The following is a 15,779-nucleotide window of genomic DNA, read 5'->3' as shown; positions in this document are numbered from 1 at the left end:
CCCAGAAAGAAAGGCAGTATCTCTAAAAATGGGACTATTCCCAAGGCAACTCTTGGTTTTTGGAAAATGCCAGTTGCAGTGTCAACTGTCCCTGGACCCTTTTTTGTTTCATTCCTGAACAAACAAACTCTTATTTACCCAAATGCCTTTGGTTCTTGCTTTTCTCTTTTGGCCAGATCCTGCACTTGAATTTAAAAACCAGAACTGTGCAGCCCGAATTGATACTTCAGAAAAGGATTAAAAAAAAAAAAACCTTTCTTTTTTTTGGAATTAAAAGGTAGCTTCCCACAGGGCCAAACCATAGGATCTGGAGGAGGAGGGGCCTGAGAGTTAAGGAAATTGGAAGTGCCTTGGTGGCACAACCTTGGTGCACCAATTGCCAGCCAGGTTTAGGTCAAGTATTTTTGGCTGCATTTTGGAATTTGCCCAACCTGGCAGATCTTTTTCAGTTCATAGACAGGACCTGTGAAAGCATTTCTTAATGATTGCAGTCTCTGAGGGAATGATCACTTTACTCCACTTCTGTAATTCTAGTTTAGCCTTCCTAAGTAAGGTTCCTGCTAGGATTGTCCCAGGGATCATGGGATAATGCACCAGCCCTTCCTTCTAAGCCCCGGGTAGGTGGAAAGGACCATCTGCCAGCCTGATTCTCGAGACCCTGCTCCACGAAGACCCCTCGGGCCTCTCTCCTGAGCTTTTGTGCCCCACATATCTGAGGTCTGATCATATACAATCATTCTTGGAGGAACATTTGAATAGGGGAACTCTCAGGACTGAAAGAGAGACTGGGTCCCCTAGTTTGAGGCTTCTCAGTCTTGAGCACAGGGCCCTGGGAATCTTTGTAATTTGCCTGCTTGGATTTGAGAGGTCTGGAATAGCACCAGATTCTGTTTGTTTTGGCAGGTTCTCAGAGCCTACCAGCCCATGGGCCCCAATGCAGGCACAAACCCAGCAGCGGTTCTGAAACTTTGAGGCATATGTAGGGCAGTCTCAGTTTGTCATGGGCACATGACCACATGCAGATTGCTAATCCCCAGTGTTACTACATTGCACCTCTGAATCTTCCCTCTCGTCTATCTCACCTACCATTCAGTGAGGGAAAGGACGTCTCAGACCTCAGAAGTGAGAACAAGATGGTCTGAAATTTGCTGTTGCCTACCAGGGAACATCCTTGGCTATTGCTGACGGATAGTAGTTTGTCATAGTGAGCACTTTGATTTTTTTAAAATTTTATTTGAATCACCGTGAGAAAGTTACAAGCTTTCATGTTTGGGTTACAATCACACAATGATCAAACATCTATCCCTCCACCAGTGCACATTCCCTACCACCAATCTCCCCAGTGTATCCCCCTTCCCCACCCGCCTCCTGCCTCCATGGCAGACAATATTCCCCACACTCTTTTTCTACTTTTGGGCATTATGGTTCGCAGTCCAGACACTGAGAGGTCATCATGTTTAGTCCATTATCTACTTTCGGCACACATCTCCCATCCGGACTGATTCCTCCGGCCACCATTTTCTTAGTGATCCCTTCTCTATTCCATCATGAGCACTTTGATTTAATGGATGAGAAAACTGGGTGAGAGAGCTTGACTGGTCAGTGTCATCCATCAGGAACTGGCAGAGCCGAGCCCGAAACTCTGCTAGGCCTCTGCTTGCTCTCAGAGCCTCCTGGCCTGTCCATGGTGGACAGGCCCGCCCCACCAGCTCTGCGCCTCCCTGCTACTCTGTTTACTTCTTGCCCACCCTGCTCTGGAGGCTGGCTGAGGAATGGCCAAGCAGCATGATGACAGCACCCAGGGGCTGGCAAAACTATTTTTATCTATGTAGCTGCTTTATCTTTAGTAGCTGTAGAAGGTAAAGTTTATTTTTGTGCTTCATCCCATCGCACGTACACATAGAACTTGCCAAAAAAACAATGTTGGGAATGCCCAGCATGCTGGGAAAACTGAGAGGCCTCGGATGTTCAGGAGCAGCAGGGACCCTGGGGTTAGAGTTGGACAGGAGAGCCCTGGATTTGGAGAAGCCAGGCTCTAGACTAGCTCTGGTTTTTGGCACCTTCTTGCCTCTTATCTGTCAGCCAGTCCTACCCTAACAGCTTGGGATGCATTGTACAGAGTAAGAGGCTAATGAACATGTGTGAAAGTTCTTAAGATAATGCCTGGCACTGGACAAGCTCTCATGCAATGCTTACTGCCAAGGCTTTGATTACAATGACATGCCTCTCCAAAGACATTGGTGCTGGGGTCCCACAGGTCCAGGCACTTTTCAGTGCTGTTGGGTGAAGGTCTCCTTCAGAACATGGGGAAATGCAAGGGACCTGAGGGGAGTGACACTTCTCCGAGTCCTAGGTAAGAAAACTCCATGGCATACCCCTGCATTCATGGCAGAGCCTGGCAATCTACCCATTGCGTATTTGATAGGCCAACAACAGTAACAATAACATGTCTCATTCCCCTGACCCTGAAAGAGTCTCCAGTATGGCAGTGTTGGGAAGGACAAGTAAGGAGAGGCTGCTAAAATCTCAGGGCTAGGACGAATGGAGACATTACTGGTGCCTGCTTGAGTAAATCAATGAACAATGAGATGAGGATGATACAGTGAAACCCCTACAATCAGCTGCACAACAATACGTTAAAGTATCTCAGCCTAGCAGAGAATCTAGACTTCGGGGTCCTGATGAGTTCTGCCAGGTCTTCCTTCTTTCTTTTTTCTTTTCCCCTGTCTTCATGCACATTTAAAAAATGGAATTTCTGGGGGCCGGAGCGATAGCACAGCGGGTAGGGCATTTGCCTTGCATGTAGCTAACCTGGGTTTGATCTCCGGCATCCCATATGGTCCCCCAAGCACTGCCAGAAATAATTCCTGAGTGCAGAGCCAGGAATAACCCCTGAGTAATGCTGGGTGTAACCCAAAAAAGCAAAATAAATAAATAAAAAAAAACATGGAATTGCTGTGAATTACAGAGATGTTCATGATTGAGTTTCAATGCCTTCTTGATCTTTGTTTCTCTCACTGATTCTGTGTTTTGTTTTTTTTTTTTTCCTTTTGCCACAGAACAGCAGAAACGACTCAGTAACCTTTCAGGTAGGTGTGAAATATTTTGCTTTTCTTATTTGCTTGCACTGTTCCTATAAAGTCATCTCTGCTCACCAGCTGCTTCATCGGCAGAGAGCTCTGAACCCCTCTGCCATGTTGGGGACTCCTCTGTGTTTGGCCTGTAAGGAGGATGTACCAGGTTGATGGGGTCAGGCCTGGCTTGTACGTCAGAGCAGCAAATATATCTGAGTACCTGGAGGGCTGAGGCAGGCTAATATGAATCAGAGGAACAGGTGATCTGTTTTGGAAGACGTCTTCAAAGCAGGCCTTATTGAAGATGCCATGATTCTGTTGTTTCTTCTAGAATATGTCTAGTCAAGGGTTGGGAGATGAGGACCAGTTCTTTAATTTTGGGGTATGTGTGTGGGGAGGGGATTGAGCCAGGTGCCTGGTAAATGCTTTTCAAGAGGATGGATGGACCCAGGGGAGAGCCACTGCCTGGAGGTGTGAGATCTCTGCTTCTTGAATTTGAGCAGGTATCACAGACCTCCAGGACATTGCCAAATCTAGATTCCTGAGCCACACCCCTGCCTGCAGGAGTTTGGTATTTCATGGGTGTGGGTTAGGATTTGCCTTTGGGTGGGGAGGCATGGGGGAGGGTTGGTCTATATCCAGCAGGGTTGGGTTTTGGGGGCCTGGCTCCACACTCAAAGATCACTCCCAGTGGTGCTTGGGGGACCCTCTGCATTGTCAGGAATCAAACCAGGGTCAGCTCCATACAAGACAAAAGCCTTGACCCTGGTACTATCTCTCTGGTTCAAGAAGTTGCACTTTCTCTCCTTTTGGGTGTTGTGGTTTGCAAAAGAGGCATTGAGTGGCAATCATGTTTTGTCTACTTTCAGCATGCTTCTCCTGTCCTGGGAGGATCCTCCCAACACCTTTATTAGGGATACTGGGATCGCGGTGGTGGGAAATGGGCACTGGTAGAGGGATGGGTATTTGATCATTGTATAATTGAAACCAAGCACAAAAATTTGTAAGTCTACAACTGTACCTCATGGTGTCTCACTAATAAATTTTTTTTTAAAAATCACATCAGCTATTAAATAATGAAATTTAACTGGATGATTTCAAAGATATATCTGAAAAAACACTTATTTTTGTAAAAAAAAAAAAAAGAAGTTGCACTTTCACCCGGCTGCCTGGTGATGCCAATGTTGCTGCTCTCTCTAGAGAGTAGGGAATCTCACCCAGAGCTGACAGTGGTGGGCGTGACTGCAAATTCCATCAGAGCCTAGGGTTCCCTTCCTGATTAAATGTGCAGGCTGGGACCAGTGCCAGGGTGAGAAAAAACAAATGGGGGCTGAAATTTTGAGGAAACCCAGGAATGGGCATGTTTAGCCTTTTTCTGTGGCTTCCTGTTGTCACTCTTCTTTGGGTCCTGGTTCTGCAAAGTATTGGCAGTGTGGCTTTAGGCAGGTGATGACTGGGCCAAACCACAGGTTTTCAGCCACCAATCCATGGACTGCTGGTACACAGGTGAAGAGAGGTTGAAAAGCAGGGGTTCTAAACTGCAGAGGTAGTACAGTAGGTTGGCTGTTTGCCTTGCATACTCCCAACCTAAGTTCAGTCCCCAGGACTCCATATGGTCTCCTGAGCCCCAGCAAGAGTGACCCCTGCGTGCAGATCCAGGAGTAAACCCTAAGCATAGCTAGGTGCGGTCCCAAAACAAACAAAAAGAGCAGTGGTTCATTGAAGCGGCTAAAACTTTAGTCACATCCATGACATCTAATCAGGTCAGTGCTGGCCTGCAGGTATAAAAAGATTGAAAATTGGAAATGGGGGATTGTGTGTCTTGCTCTTGCCTCTGCAGTATGGTCAATGTTCTGTGTGATAATAGGCTTTGCTGGCTGCAGAGTGTTATATGAATATCCTCCTCCTCCTTCTCCTCCTCCTCCATCTCTAAAATAAGCCGAGTGCTATCCTCTTAGACTTTGGAGGACAGATCCACTCACAGTGTTTGATAGAGTGGAACATAAAGTTCTCACTTAGTTTTTGTGGACTGGGGAGATACAACGGTGAAGATGTTTGCCTTGCTTGCAGCCAACCTGCTACGATCCCTGGCATCACATGGTCTCCTGATCACAGAGTTCTTGCAGTCCCCAGTACTGCCAGAAATTGCCCACCCCGACCCCCTCCTCCAATGAAACAAAACTAAATCAGGTCTTCAACATTTTCTGCTTGCCACCCTTCCTCATCCACGAAATTCTTATTCAGCCTTGGGGGGGGGTTTGTTTTTTTTTTTTAAATTTTATTGAATCACCGTGAGATAGTTACAAGCTTTCATGTTTGGGTTACAATCACACAATGATCAAACACCCATCCCTCCACCAGTGCACATTCCCCACCACCAATATCCCCGATATACGCCCTCCCCCCTTCCCATAGAGCGATAGCACAGCGGTAGGGCGTTTGCCTTGCACGCAGCCAATATGGCCGACCCGAGTTCGATTCCTCTGCCCCTCTCGGAGAGCCCGGCAAGCTACCGAGAGTATCTCGCCCACATGGCAGAGCCTGGCAAGCTACTCGTGATGTATCCGATATGCCAAACACAGTAACAACAAAGTCTCCAATGGAGACGTTACTGGGCCCGCTCGAGCAAATCTATGAACAACCGGAGGACAGTGATACAGTGATATGCCCCCCTTTCCCACCCTCCCCCTGCCTCCATAGCAGACATTATCCCCCATAATCTCTCTCTACTTTTGCAGCCCCAGGTTTCTAGGTATATGAAGCCTACTTGAATTGGAGTCGAGCATCTTCCACCCAGATCCTCCAAATTCCAGTAGGCAGGGGTCACACCCACCACCTGGCCCCCTGGCGCTGTGTAATCCCATCAGCGGCCAAGACTCAGAGACTATAACATCCAGATCCCGGAACCGCGCGGCCGCAAATGCGGCTGCGCGACATCTTATCAGAACTTTTTTTTAATGACATCTTATTGTCTCATTCCTACTTTGGACAAACTTGCAGGCTATCGAATGTAGCCTGCCCACAGGGCAGAGTCTGGCAAACTCCCCGTGGCGTACCAAATATGCCAAATACCAGTAACAATGATGGGTCTCATTCTCCTAAATAGCCTTGAATATAATCTCAGGGCTAGGATGAAAGAGACGTTACTGGGGCCTGCTCGAGACAATCGACGAATGATGAAATGAAAATGAAATCAGTATACAAGGCAAACATATATGGATAATAAGACATAAAACAATTTACTTTAAAATGACCCTGACATTCAGTGACCCACAGGGGTTAGCGTGTTCCACAGTTTCAGAAGGTAGGATTGAAACTCCAGGTCAGTTTTTGTGTTTGGCAGATGGGAAAGAAATCATGCCTCATGCATTCTCCTCCCAAGGAGCTGAGCCCAGGGTGTTCACACCCAAGATCAGTAGGTGCCTCCGTCAATCCCCTTGTCTGTTTGCTGGGCTTCAATCCTGTGTGTCCCGATCAGCTTATTTTGGTGTGTGGGGGCCTGTTTGGATCCTGGGCTCACTTGGGACTGCTAATAAAAGCAGTCAGTTTATTCTCTGGGGAGAGACCACACGTGTGCAAACACATACAGGATGGATTGACAGACAGTCATGAACCTCAGGGTTAAGAACTTGACCTGGCTGGTAAAAAAAAATAATAATACTAAGCTTCCATTTTCTGAGCAGCTGCTGCCTGATTCCTGTTACTTCATTCCTGAGAGCTGGTGGCAGGCAGGACATGGGGTGATTACAGCCTCTTGGCTTTGTTGGGACTTGGCCGCAGGACCAGGACAGATTGTGTGTATCTGAAGGTGCCCTTCACTGCCCCTACAGGAGCTGCCACACTGTAGCCCACTCCACTCACCACCAGCCCCAGCACTAAACCGTAGGGCTCTAAACACTGGTATGGGCTCTCGTTGGCTCCTAACTGCCCTTAGGGAGAATGAAAGCAGCAGAGGGATAGATGCAAATCAGTTAGGAGACCCAGAGTTTGGTTCCTGTGACTTCCCCCTTGTAGCTGTTTATCTCTGAGCATGTGGCTTTCCCTCTCTGAGTCAAAGTGTGCTCGTACAGGAAGTGGAGATTTCGTGTCTTGCCCCTGCCTCCACAGTATGGTCAATGTTCAATGTGATAATAGGCTTTGCTGGCTGCAGAGTGTTATGCGAACACTGTCCTTCTCCATCTCTAAAATAAACTGAGTGCTGTGTACTCTTACAGTTTGGAAGACAGATTCACTGACGGTGTTTGATGGAGTGGAACATAAAGTGCTCATTCAGTGTTAGTTTTTGTGGGCCAGGGAAATAGAACTGCAGTGAAGATGCTTGCCTTGCATGCAGCCATCCCGTAATGATCCCTGATACCACATGGTCTCATGAGCCCCCAGTACTGCCAGGAACTGTCCAACCACCCCTTCACCAAAACAAAACAAAATACCAAATGGAGTTTTTGTTTCACAAGCAGTACCTTTTTGGTCAGAAGCTCCCCTTAAGGTGCTGCTGGGTTGGAGGTGGCCTGGTTGGTTAGTGTGGCAGTTCTCAAACATTTTATACCTGATCACTGATACCCACGGAGCACAGGTGATTGAAAACAAGTCAGTACACAGATGTGCAACTCTGCCCCTCGCAGCCACGGTGAAGGCCTTGGAAGGGGCACACTCCTTTGGCTGGATTTTCACTGAGCGCGTGGGCTTTGTACTCAGATTCATGTGGGTGCAGAGCCTATGTGGAATTGGGCCTTGTGAAGCTCATGATGTGTGGCCTGGGTAGAGGGATGGACCAGGATCAGGGGTTGGCAGTGAGTGTCGAGGGGCCACCCCTGCACCCTCAAGGCCAGTGTCTTCTCCACAGTCTCAGAGTCTGGGTGCAAAGAAGAAGGGTACCTCCACTTCCTGCAGCCCAGAGGCCCTGCTGAGGTTGGTGGCAGCAGTAGCCACTGGGTGGCCCTCGCCAAGAACTTCCTTTTGGAAACCTGAGATCAAACCTGAAGGGGATGTTACGTGAGGAAGCGTCCTGTGCCTGGTGGGAGACAGCACAGCCCTCTTGTGACAAAGGCTTCATGTCACCATGGGCATTCACCATTTAAAAAAATTTTTTTCCTTCAGGGACTGCTGTCCAGTCCATTATCTATTGAAATCGACCCAGTCAGTGGATCCTGTGGCCACAGGCCTTAGAGTTCAATAATTCAGGGCTCGTTTTTGTGGATGAAAAAGATGCTTGCAGCTTTGGAACAAATCTAGGAATTGTCATCCCATGTGTCACTATGTCAGAAATATTGCCTGGGGCCCTTGCCCTGTCTCTACTTGTCCCCCGCTTCTTAGATGGCATTCAAGAGTGAGGCATGTGGGAGCCTCCAGGCCAGAGATACAACCTGAGTCAGTCTAACCTGCATTGGTCTTTGACTTCTTTAATGTATGGCATTTCTTTTTGTCTTTCTTTCTATCTTATCTGTCCATCCATCCACCTGTCCGTCCCTGGTGATTGTGCTGTTTTTCTTTTGTTTCATCCAGCACCACCTTCTCTGCCTGTTTCCTTGCGTCTGTGTGTGCATGCGTGTGACCACCTGCTTCTTGGGATTCTGTCTTTCCAGGATCCGCGGACACCTGGCTGCCCCTTTCAAATTATTCCGCCATGCTGCTGATTTCCACATCCACTGGAGGATTCTGTAGTGCCTTTTAGCCCTGACATTCCCCAGTCTTCAGCCCCCCAACTGCTCCCACCCCTCCTCAACACGGTCCCCTCTCCTTGGTTTCAGTCATCACTTTTGTGGGGATGACCAAAAAATTTTACCCCTTCCAGGGCCTCCAGGATATATCTAAAAGCATGTCTCACTGGCTTCTCAAAGTTACCATATCTTAGTGAAGTGACCATCGCTCCCTCCCTTCCCCAACCCAGTTTTCTTTCCAGATGTTGGATTTGGATCATGCCAAGCTTCCAGGCACAAACTTGTGTTGTTAATTTGGAAGAAGACAAGGCAGGGAGAATGTCTGGAGTTAAGTGGATGTTTGGCCAAGTCCTAGCTTGCCCACATACTGATGGTGATCTTGGGACACTTTGATTTCTCTGGACTTTCAGTTTGCTTTGGTCACGGTCATGGTCCTCCCATTGTTCATTGATTTGCTCGAGCGGGCCCAATAACATCTCCATCATGAGACTTGTTACTACTGTGTTTGGCATATTGAATACATCACGGGTAGCTTGCCAGACTTTGCCGCTTGGGCGAGATACTCTCGGTAGCTTGCCGGGCTCTCCGAGAGGGGTGGAAGAATCGAACTCAGGTCGGCCAGGCCGGCTGCTTGTAAGGCAAATGCCCTACTGCTGTGCTATCGCTCCATTTTTTAAAAAAGAGTTGAGAAACAGTTAACAGTCTCTTCCCCATAGCAGTGTTGGGAAGCTAGACTGAGGTCATGTGTCTGAAGGGTTTAGCACAATGCTGGGCATATGAGAAGTTTGGAGGCTCCCTGCTTTTTGCTCATTGCTCTGTGGCCTGCCAGAAGCTCTCATCACTTCCTATTTATCCAGCTTACTCCTTCTCTGAGAGGTTGGCCCTGACCTAAATGCCTCTCCTGAGCTGGCATTTGGCAGTTCTCCTTGATGGCTGTCTTTGTTTTGCCACCTAGTAAGACAAAGTTTCTGGAAAGCTGGACCATGAGTGGGTGCCCCTCATTTCCACAGGGCATGTGAATCCATTGCACCTGACAATGTTTTTCTGTAATGAGTGGCCTGTCTTGGAAGAACAAGTTTTGTTTAGTAATTTTACAGTCTGTAGACCATGTCTGTGTGTCTATTAACCCCCTCACCTGTATTCCTGAATCCAGCTCTGATATTCACTGGACAGGTAAGTGCCCTACTTGTACTATTGTTGTAGTCCCAGTCAAGCTTCTTTAAAACAACAACAACAACAACAAAAACAAACAAAAATAAAATAGGCAGTGAGGCCACACAGTGCTGACCCTTGTCTAAGCAAAGCATGTTCCAAATTGAGAGCTTTAAATTCTTTCCCCAAGCTGGATTATTTAGGTTTTTTTTTTTCTGGCTGCCTGAAGAACCTCAGCTAATGTTGTTGTCTTCCTTTCCAGATCCTGTCCCCGAAAGACGAGTGGGAAATCAGAACTCTGCACCCGCCCAAGAAAAGCCTACCTCCCCTGGCAGGGCTTCTGAAAAGAAAGCCAAGGATGACAGTCGGCGGGTGGCCAAGAGTGCTCAGGACCTAAGCGATGTCTCTGCAGATGAAGTGGGCATCCCTCTCCGGGTATGAATGCCAGATGGGAAGTCCTCCTGGGGCTTTGTTGTGAGGAGCCAGTGACAGGCACATGTGACCTCACCTATGCATGGTGAAAGGACTCGAGGAGGGTTCCCACCACCCTCCTCACCCCTCAGAGCGGGAGTCTGAGACCTTTCAAAACTGCCCCAGCCTCCTGAGAATACCTTGGTCCTGGGCTCTTTTGCCTTGGATGTGTTAGGTGCCCGAGGGTCTCAAGAGAAAAGGGTTCTGTAGTTAATGGATGTGGCAGAAAGCTGGGAGGAGCAAGATCTCTCTGCAGCAGAACTTGTAAGAGGCATCTATGATCTGTGTGTGTGTGTGTGTGTGTGTGCGCGCGCGCGTGCGCGCTTGTCCAGCAGACGTTGTGGGCGGTGTTTCCGGAACTCTTGCTGTTACTGTTTCTGGAACACACCTGGGAAATTGTTAGCCTGGGCTTAGAGAACCTGGTGGGAGTGCCAGGCCCCGGGACCCTGTTTCCACTTTCAGGGAGGGGTTCATGAGGTGGGGAGATGCTGGTCATCGGGGTGGTTGGCACCTCTAGAAGCACCAGAGACGGTCTTCAGCCTGAGCTTCCTGTGGCCTCTGGGACAGAACAGAGTGGGTCTGCCACCACTTGCCTGGCTTCTGCCGCCATAAGCCCATGCTGACCTCCTGCCACCCTGGGGAATTCCTGGGGATCTGGCTTTGGAAACCTGATTAGGGTACATTCTATTCTTCTCTTTGTACCTACTAGAACACTGGTTGCAATCTATTTTCTTTGTGATTTCCATCTAGCAATTGCACTGTTTTTTGTGTCCCTTTAGAGAAAGTCAGTAGAAACAGTTGTGGCTAACCCTCCTCACCCCCACCCCACCTCTTCTCTTTCCCCCCTCCCCATAATAATAATTGTAAAGTAAGAAAAAAGAAGTCAAAAGAGGTTTGTTACTAAGAGTAAGCACAGCTGTCTTGGCTGGTTACACTAATGTTTGAACCACCTTCCTTCTTCAAGAACACTAATCTCATTCCCATGCCAGGGAGGAAGAACCCAAGCTCCAGAGGAATGATATTTCTTGATCAGGGTGGCGCCTCCTGGGAATATGGAGCAGCCTGACTTGCAGAGCCAAGTAGCTAAAGCATCCTGCTAGTGTCCTTCCCCAGCTCTCTGACCTTTGTGTAGTCCACTTGGGTTTTTTGTTTGTTTGTTTGTTTTTATCTAATTTCCTCCTTCTCCTCTGTAAAGTGAGAGTAAAAATTCATGATCCGACCACCTCTCTGTCCCCTTCCTTGTTGGATTTTCTTTTCTTATAATAATGCACACACTGGCCAGCTTTGTGTTTCGGACCGTAACTCTGTGTTACTGGAGGCCTCCGTGGTTTATGTGTGGATGAATCTGGTCTCTTGCAAGCTGACCTGAACATGGGTGAGGGCAGGTGTCCTTTGTCTCAGGTTGTTAGGTGGCTTTACTTCCATTTAGTCATCTCAATACAAAGAGCTGGTCTCTCAGCACGAAGTGGTAAATAGTTATTCACAAATGGGGACAATTTCTGGTGGATCTGTGACCACTCTTTTCAGAATCCGCATGCTTTAGGAGAAAGTTTGCTCCCTGATTCTGACTCTCCCATCAAATGTGTTGCATTTTCAAAGAAATGTGTCACTAATGGCATCACAAAAAGGATAGTTCCAGAGTTCTGGCTTCATTGCTTGTCCTGTCCATTTTGATTTTGCCATCATAGAAATTCTGAAATGTAACGAAGCTTCTGTTTTATGTTGCATTTTACCTCTGTTTTTCTCCAGAACACCGAGAGATCCAAAGACTGGTACAAGACCATGTTCAAACAGATCCACAAACTGAACCGAGGTACTGATTTCCACTGATCTGTAGAATCTGTATGGTGCCCATATGTTGGTTGTATGGTGAAGGCCTGGATTTCTCCTCCAGAGAACCTTGCAGCTGGACCTCATTAGATCCTACCTGAACTCAGCCATACACATTTGGACCAGATGGAGGGTGGGAGCACATGTGTGCTTGCCTCATCGGTGGGGTTCTAAGGCTGCTCATTAGCCCCCGCTCCCAGGTGGCGGCAGGCTGAACCCAGCCTCTGCCTGTGTTCCACACTCTCCCCGCCGAGGCTGCAGGCATCTCCGAGTCCCACGCGCTTCCAGCTTTAGGTATAGCCCCGCTGTCAGCCCCTGACTGCCTTGTAGGCACTGCACATCAAGAAAACACCAAACCAGGCATCTAGAAAACCATTCTCACCCGGATTCAGTCCCTTAAGGACTCGTGTGTGACTTTAGGCCAATTCTCTGCCTCTATGTTTGTCCCACTTCCCTTCCTTTGAGGGATGTTGCAGGGACCGAAGGAGAGCAAAAGTCACCTGGTGAGATATATGCCTGGTGCACCTGAAAGATGCATTAATATGAAAACTAATCTAGCCCAGCTGGGAACAAGTGCTTGGCAGGGAGTCCTGAGAGTCAGTCAAGCGCTGACACGCCAGAGCCTGCTCAAGCTGGAAGAGAAATGCTTTCAAATCAGGATCCGCTGGGCTGTCAGCAGGTCACCCAGCATGGCAGGAGATGCCCTGACCAGTGTGCGTGCGGGCAGGTCCTGACCCTGCAGCTCTCATCCACCTGTGCTGCCCATTGACTCTTAGGCGGGATGCCGCAGCGCTGTGGGAAGGGTACCACTCCTTCCTCAGGCCCAGCATCCTGTCTCTCCTTGTGGCCAAATCCAGTCTGGCTGCCTGGCCTGGATGACACATGAAGGCGAGGAAAAAAGCATTCTGGTCAGTGTTGGCCCAAGCTTCAAATAAACAATCCCTCCGATTAGCTGTGCATGCCAGCCAGCATCACTGTTAATGAGCTCCTGCCGTGTTCAAAATGAACCTGGCTGTGCCCCTCTGAAAACTGTGTCTCTAAATTGAGATGCCCCGGGCTTCCCTTCCTGAGCCAAGGATAAAACCACTGCAATTAAGTGGATGAGCTCAGTACAGGGGTGATGGGCTAAATGTGGGGTCTCTGATCAGACAGGTCGAATCCACTGGTCCCTTCTTAAAGTTGACATCCATTTTTTTCATTAGTCTGTGCCTTTCTCACCCGTAGGCCCAGTGTTGGCAGCCCAAGTGCTGTAGCACGTGTGCGATCTTGGGAAATAACATAGTTCTACCCCTCAGGCAGCGCTGGGCCTCTCCCATGTTATAGCTGTAAACCCAACTTAAATGAGAGCTTCTGAATAAAATGCCCCACCCTACTGGTGGGCAAAGGTCTTTGAAAAATTAAGAATCCACTTGTTTACTGTAAATCAAGTGCCTCTTTGCACAAGATTTGACTTCAAATAAATCATTTTATAATAGTGTTTTTATCACCTTATTAGTTTGCATAATTTGTTTTTAGAATAAAAGGTGAAAACCTCAAAAGATAAAACCTTTGTGCTGAGTGCCTCTTCCTTATATAGTGTGTGATTCTTGGTGCACAAAATGATATTGTTTCTTTAGATGTGTCTCAGTAATTCAGGCAAAAGGACTGGATTTTTAAAGAGCACTTTGAACTTCTTTCATACCATCCATGAAGCTTAGTATGTCCCAGAATTCAAGGAGTCTGAATTGTGTATGGGTTCCCGTTCATTTATTCTCTCCATTTGTATCTTCCTCTGTGCTCTCTCCCAAACCTGCTCCTCTGTCCAGACACTCCTGAAGAAAACCCTTATTTCCCTACGTACAAATTCCCTGAACTTCCTGAAATCCAGCCAAGTTCTGAAGGTACCATAAACTTAGACAGTCTATCTGTTGTCCTAGCTTTAATTTAATTCTTTTAGTTCCAATAGAGGCATAAGATTGGCTTTTAGTTGTTGAGTTTTTTTTAAGCTGCTTTTGATTGGTAAACATTTTATTTCACTCATTTGCATGATGTATTATATTAAAATGACTAGTCTTTTCTAATTCATTAATATATACTGAAGTGTGATGCCCGGGTGCTTTAATAACACTAAAATAGGTAATCAGTCATTCAAAAGTCAACTGGGGGCTTGTCACTTCCTCTGTTTTCTGGTGGATACTTTCAAAATCCACTGCTTTTCTCTGCTACAGAGGACAATCCTTACACTCCTACCTACCAGTTTCCTGCATCTACTCCTAGTCCTAAATCTGAAGGTAATTAAAGGGAAATCATATGCTTCTCTGTACTGGTGCTGTTTCTTTCTTTTGCACCTTGGGAGTTTTCTCGATGGCTTGAGGCTCTCTCCCCATCCTTCTGCTTCTAACCTTGTGTTTGTGGTGGTGGCCTGCTCTGTACTGGCTGTCTAATCAAGTCTACCCAGATGGTATTTTAATCCTATTCCTGTGGAGTTTGCATGATTAATGGGATAGCCAGTGTAGCTTAGTTATAATGCTTTGGACATGTGGGGCTCTGGGCAAAGCATCCCCTTCTACCAAGGCTGTATATTTGTGGTTGTCACATGGTGCTCTAAGGCTGGGCAGTGACTCAGAAAAGCTGAGTCATTGTGGCCAATGAGCAGAGGGAGGTTTATCAGCTATATTAATAGAGTAGTTATCTGGGCAGTATATACACAACTAACTTGTCACTGGGCCCTTGGGAATATACTTTCTGGGTAGGGACTTCACAGAGACGCATCCAGGCATGAAATTCAGTTGTGGCAAGGAAGGTGGTGCTTGGAAATAAGGGTTTAACCAAGTGAGAAAGCATTTCATGAAAAAGCTGGGTAGGATTTGGACATGCCAGGGAAAAGAGCCACTTTTTTGTATCTGAGAGATTTTTTTCTGGGGCAAAGAAGTCTAGGTCAGAGTAAGATTACATATAATTGGTGAGTGGGGGCCCCAGCAGGAGGATGATTCTAATTCATCTTTCTGGTCATATATCTAAGATCTAATTCTGATCTTAGATATATGACCAGAAAGATTTTTATGAAGGAAGTTTTATTAAATCCTCTTCTAGGATGAGAGGTTGAGCATGCTGAGTTTCATTTACTTTGAGTAGCATAAAATATAGGCACCATTGTCTTTGGAATTGAATATAGCTCCATATGACCTCTGTGCTCCAAAGTTTATTATTAGAAGGAAGCTGAATAAGGCCACGCCATTACACCATACTAGTGCGGTGGCAGTTGTAAGATCACGTGTCCAGGCTACACAAAACTTGTGGTTATCCAGAGAAAAAGCTTTGTATCACGATGTACCAGAATTCTTAGGATGAAGCTCACTCAAAGCTCAACAAATAAAGGCTCGCTTGATATTTTCAACACCCTGCTCCCTGTAATTTAGGAGACAGTTTTTTTTTCTTTTTCAATTTTCGAAACCCTGAAGGAATAAATCATCTTAAAGGATAAAAAAATCGAAATAGGATGAAGCTCTCTCTGATCACCTTGGTGCCTCTCTAGTCTAATTAGCTCCACAAATCATTCCACACAGCCCTCCTCATTGGGAAAGTCATTTATTCAGTTACTCCCCAAACTTTCACC

The 15,779-nt window shown here is 47.1% G+C and overlaps 1 protein-coding gene across 47 annotated transcripts in view; it reads left to right on the top strand.

The window, feature by feature from the left end:
- SORBS1 (sorbin and SH3 domain containing 1) overlaps positions 1-15,779 on the top strand; it is a 240,798-nt gene that overhangs the window by 151,303 nt on the left and 73,716 nt on the right. For 25 of the 47 annotated variants that reach the window (XM_056120898.1, XM_056120897.1, XM_056120871.1 and 22 more), the window contains 3 exons: positions 3,060-3,089; positions 10,146-10,318; positions 12,104-12,167. In XM_056120898.1, coding sequence (XP_055976873.1) covers positions 3,060-3,089; positions 10,146-10,318; positions 12,104-12,167 — 267 coding nt within the window. Of the gene's footprint in view, positions 1-3,059; positions 3,090-10,145; positions 10,319-12,103; positions 12,168-13,989; positions 14,065-14,391; positions 14,455-15,779 lie in introns of all 47 variants that reach the window. The other 22 variants (XM_056120908.1, XM_056120868.1, XM_056120863.1 and 19 more) reach the window with 2 other exon arrangements.

Source organism: Sorex fumeus, unplaced genomic scaffold (assembly GCF_029834395.1).
Source record: "Sorex fumeus unplaced genomic scaffold, SorFum_2.1 ptg000043l, whole genome shotgun sequence".
Taxonomy (NCBI): domain Eukaryota; kingdom Metazoa; phylum Chordata; class Mammalia; order Eulipotyphla; family Soricidae; genus Sorex; species Sorex fumeus.
Note: the sequence above shows the minus strand (reverse complement) of the source record. Positions and strands in the feature narration are given on the sequence as shown.